The sequence below is a fragment of the Camponotus floridanus genome, unplaced genomic scaffold (assembly GCF_003227725.1).
Source record: "Camponotus floridanus strain SB8 unplaced genomic scaffold, Cflo_v7.5 scaffold184, whole genome shotgun sequence".
Classification (NCBI taxonomy): Eukaryota; Metazoa; Arthropoda; class Insecta; order Hymenoptera; family Formicidae; genus Camponotus; species Camponotus floridanus.
The window spans coordinates 342,351-347,747 of record NW_020229308.1 but is presented as its reverse complement, the minus strand read 5'-3'; the positions used below and the strand labels follow the sequence as shown (position 1 = coordinate 347,747).

General features: G+C 25.2%; 2 protein-coding genes across 2 annotated transcripts; both read left to right on the top strand.

Moving 5' to 3' along the window:
• Nucleotides 1-339: 339 nt before the first annotated feature.
• On the top strand, nucleotides 340-1,226 carry LOC112637628. The gene is made up of 4 exons (XM_025407720.1): nucleotides 340-392; nucleotides 558-713; nucleotides 817-934; nucleotides 1,120-1,226. The coding sequence occupies exons 2-4, from the start codon at nucleotides 624-626 to the stop codon at nucleotides 1,224-1,226; spliced, it is 315 nt and encodes a 104-aa protein (XP_025263505.1). The 5' UTR covers nucleotides 340-392; nucleotides 558-623.
• Nucleotides 1,227-1,303: 77 nt separating this feature from the next.
• Nucleotides 1,304-2,861, top strand: LOC109610506. The gene is made up of 6 exons (XM_025407719.1): nucleotides 1,304-1,380; nucleotides 1,460-1,576; nucleotides 2,128-2,152; nucleotides 2,238-2,377; nucleotides 2,593-2,725; nucleotides 2,802-2,861. The coding sequence occupies exons 1-6, from the start codon at nucleotides 1,346-1,348 to the stop codon at nucleotides 2,859-2,861; spliced, it is 510 nt and encodes a 169-aa protein (XP_025263504.1). The 5' UTR covers nucleotides 1,304-1,345.
• The last annotated feature ends 2,536 nt before the right edge of the window (nucleotides 2,862-5,397 follow it).

The following is a 5,397-nucleotide window of genomic DNA, read 5'->3' as shown; positions in this document are numbered from 1 at the left end:
CGAGCAAAAGTTATAACTGCGTTTGCGCAAGAATATGCGTTAAAAATATATTGCCGCATATATTAAGGTAATTTGGACTAATTCAATTTCATCTATATAATGAATATACAATTTTATAATTGGTATATGGCCATCTTTACAATAATTGGTGTGTAAAGATATCGATCGCTGAAAATTGACGGAAAATGTGGAAAGAAATAATTCGAGAATTCAAAGGTTCATTTAACAGTTATCGCAGTTCTTTTGTAAAATGATGCGGTAGAAGAGCGTCATTACAAAGTGAATCGAGTACTTCTTAATATTCTTGGTTTATGGCCCTATCAGCAATCATACTTACACGAATACGTAAAGTGCTGTTTGTTGGTCTTCTTTGGACATTTATTCTTGTTCAGGTATAAATGTTGAGTTATACAATTTTCGAACTTTTACACAATGTAGTTATATTTAGATAGTGGTATATATTAATTATACATTAAATTCGAGGAAAAACTTCATTTTTTTCCAATTTATTAATATATGATAATTAATTTACATTCACATATATCCTAACACACTAGACTGCAATCAATCCTAAAGATGTTGTTTTCTATCAGTTGTTAGTATTCGTGACAACACAATACAGTATGAACCTTCTCATCAAGATTCTTTCAATAGTCTTTCCTATTCTTTTCGTTACTGTTAAGTACTGTATGTTTATGATTCAAGCTGACAGTGTAAGTTCAATATGATAGATCATTAATTGAAATATTTTGTTGTAACATTTATAAAATAAATCGCATTTAAACTATTAATAAAGGCAAATATTTGAATGAACAGGTGAAGAAAATGTTGGAACGAATGCAAGATGATTGGAGATTATTGAAGAATAAATTAGAAGTTGATATTATAGAAACATATGCTTACAATATACAATTTTCTTCAATAGTTTCAATAGGTAAGAATATAATATATATTGTAGGATAAAGAATATATTATTTATTTCGTTAATCTTTTTTTTGCTTTATACGTCAAACATATTCGGGTTGAGAGCAACATAAGGCAAGAAATTCTGGCATTGAAAACACTTCTTTATATAACATAACATAACATTTGACTTAAATTAGATCTAACATTTTTCAGTGATTGTTGTTTTTTGCTCTTTCTTGCTCTTCATACTTCAATTTTTGCCATTAATTCTTGATGTTATATTGCCATTGAATAATCACGGCCTTTTCGAACTTTTATAATCACAGAATATTTTATCAGCCAAGAAAAATATATTTACATTATATTGTTACACGAGGTATTAGCATGTTTAATAGCAGTAATAGCTTTATATGTTACGTTTATAACAATTTTGACATATATGTGGCATGCATGTGCGCTATTTAAAATCGCAAGGTAAGCGATTACTTTTTTGACACTTGTTTTAAATCAGAAGTGAAATTAAATAAATATATATTTAAGTAAATTAATGCAGTTATCGGATAGAGAATGCTATCGAAAAAAATACATTAATGATTCCTATTTTTGGAAGACAGTACCTGTTTTATCAGAGGCTTGTACATGCGATTCTTATTCATCGAAGAGCAGTCGAGTCAGTATATTTTGATACTTCTGTCGACAATACTCTTTTTATATCTTCTTTTTTATTAAGAGGAGTAATCATGAAATTTTATCTCTATCGTTCATATATGTACTAATTGTATCTTTTCGATATATCGAATATATTCGATATATCGAAGAGATATATCTATAAATTAAATATGTGTTATAAATATTCATTCATTTATATAATTATTATATAATTTTATGTAATTTCTAATTTCTTTTGAAAGATACATTCATAGTTAGCAATATGGTATTTTTTAAATGTGAAATCTTAGATGTTGTTAGTAAGGTTAGATAGGATTAAATTACATATTATATATTATATATATATATATATATGTATATATATATATATATATATATATATATACATTGTTCATATAGGAATATAACACATATTATTCTAATTAAATATATTTATCAAATTGTATTTATATATTGATAATATCAATATGTAGTTCCTTCTTAAAGATTTACCAAACTTATTTCGTTTAATTTTACGGTATTATTCGCTATTCTTATCATTGTTGGGGTCAGTTCTTTAAGTATCAATCTTTTTCAAGTAAGTGGTGTTGTGTGTGTGGTGTGTATTTTTCTATCCTACGCTTTTTATTTAATTCATTAAACCTTCCGTAATTTTTTAACAGCTAACATCAATAAACAATAGGAGTTTTGAAGATATATTTATAGTCATTCTACTCATTGTTATACATATAAGTTATATGTTCATTGTTAATTACGGTGGACAGAAAGTAACAGATCATGGAATGGAAGTATTTAAAGCAACGTAAGTGTATCATATTTTACAATATGTTTTTGGAATTATATGTATATTATGTATTTTATATCTTGGTGCAAATATATATTCGATTTAAACCAATTTCACATTTTACATGTATGTGTTACAGCCAGTAATTATATTATATCAAAAATCTTTAGCGATTAACTTCTTTTCTATTTTGTAACCAGTTTTCTTTAAATCAATCATTCCAAAAATTGCAGTTATAGTGGATTGTGGTATATAGCACCATTACATACACAGAAATTATTATTATTTATAATGCAAAAAGGAAATATAAATGTTACTATAATATGGGGCCGTTTATATATAGCATGTTTGGAAGGTTTTGCTTCGGTAAAATCAAAAAGTTTTTTTAACAATAAAATTGAATTTTAATTTGGATTTAAGAAGTTTATTGTATCAATTTCAGCTTACAAATGCGGGCAGTATCTTATTTTATGGTGATGCATTCTACACGATAATAACGTAGCAGAAAAAAAATATATATTTATTATCAATCGGGTAATTTATTGAAGTGAACAATCATGCAACATATGTGCATTGTAAAGTTTTTGAATAACATTGTTGAATAAATATGTACAGAATATAAAGTTTTACAAGATGTTTTCTTCGAAATTTGATGCGCCATATAAAAAAATGTTTTAGACAAAATTTATAAGATTTTGAAAGAAAAAAATTACAAGATTATTCCTCGTATTAAAAATTATTATATCGTAAGAGTCAACTAAAATATGAATTCTAATAAATTACAAAATTATTAGAAATACTAAAAAATTAGAAATTTTGAAAAAGAAGAAAAATTATAAAGTAAAAAACGAGTGCCACGCTACATCCTACCACATCTTTTTCGTGACGTACTCTGGGACCATAAAATATTTTATAAAATTATCTTATATCTTAACTTACTATAGAAGAAACAATAGTGTCAATATTGAGTTTTACTTATTCGCTGTTTTGAATTTGAATAATTGTATAACAAATTCTTATATTATCGCACAATAAACCAAAATTTCACTTTTTTATATATTTTTATTTTTTTGTCCGTCATATTTAATCTAATATCATTTTTAATTTTAAAAATTTTATGAATTTTTATTCAGTTGCCTTGAAAACTATAGATTATATTATATTTATAGGTTATAATTTTATTTTTTTTATATATTTCCATCTTTTCATACATTATAATAAATCCATCATTTTAAATTTTGCCAATTTGAGATTTCAAATTTTTATTTATCTCACTTTATTTATCTTTTAATATCTTCGCCAAATAATACATATCATTATATTTTCAAATTTGTAAACATGATCATGCATAATTTTGGCTTATTTTGATGAATAAATTCTAACACCGAAGGAATTAAAAAAAACTATATATTCTTTACGCGATTTCATTCATTATATAGTGCATAAAAGTATTTAAGTGAAATAGTCAAAAAATATTTGACAAGATATTCGTAGTTATGATGTTATGTCGAAGTATAAAATATGCCATAAACTATTCAATTTTTAGCCATCATATCATTATATCAATTCCGAATACTGCGAGGTTTATAAATAAATTATACATACGTATTTCACAAAATCAGGTTATAATGTTCATATGATCTTGATACCTATATTCAAAATGAAATTCTCTTTCTTTTTCTCCATTCAATTAAATTTATCTCAAACGTTTCTCATAACACATCATTTACGAGATATTTAATGTGGACACTTAAAACACTATATACAGGGTGTCCCATTTTAATGCCCCACCCCAAATAATTTCTTATTTTAATTTTGAAAAGATGTTTCAGACAAAAGTTGTATGGTTTCGAGGGGGACATAAGATGGTACCATTAATTTGATCTTGAAGAGTCACATGAAGGTTACGTGAAGATCATTTTCAATTTCTTAAATGGAACACCCTATATATTTTTGCATATTCTTGTAGCTTATCTCGAGAGCTTTCCAAAACACTATAAATAAACATTTTTTCATCAAGTACTTTTCGAATTATGAGGCTTGAAGTAATTTCCTAATTTTACATAAACCATAAAATATCTTGTAAAATATTCATTTTTCGATTATCTTACCTTAATATTTTTATGTACAAAATAATGAGAGGAATCAATTGGTGTAAAGAAAACATACAGTTGTTTTTAAGAAAAAATATGGAATTGTTAATTGCAAATTACATATTTTTTTCTTAAAAACAACTGTATGTTTTCTTTGCACCAATGGATTTCTCTCATTATTTTGTACATAAAAGTATTAAGGTAAGATAATCAAAAAATGAATATTTTACAAGATATTTTATGGTTTATGTAAAATTAAGAAATGATTTAGCCTCATTACTGACGTATTGATGATTTTATTTATAGTTTTGGAAAGCTTGAATAACTAAAGAATATCAAAAATATATGTTCCATTTAAGAAATTGAAATGTTTCACGTAACTTCATGTGATCTTCAAGATCAAATTAATGTACCATCTATGTCCCCTCGAACCATACAATTTTGTCTGAAACATCTTTTCTAAAATAAAAATAAGAAAGTATTTGGGGTGGGGATTAAATGGACACTGTATATATATATTATATATATATTTTATTTATTTTGTATATATATATTATATATACATATAGATGTTATATTAATCAAACGACACACTTAACGCTGCCTGAAAATTTTTATATCAGCATGTTCCTTTGATTTTCTGAAGCAATAAAAAAATAAAAGATTATATATTGTAGTTATATTTATAATGAATGTATAAATCCATAGTTCTTTATTATTTTTAAATACAATCCATTTTCTACTCTATAAATTCACCAAATGTATGAGTGATTAATGCTTTCGTCGATTCACTGAGAGAGATATTGAAAGTCTTCCCACTAGCAAAACAAAACGATCATGTCTGCGCAAGAATATATAAAAATATATTGCCCTTACAAATGGAGGTAATTCAAAATAATTCGCGCTTTCATCTATATCATAAATATATAACTCACAATTGTTGGA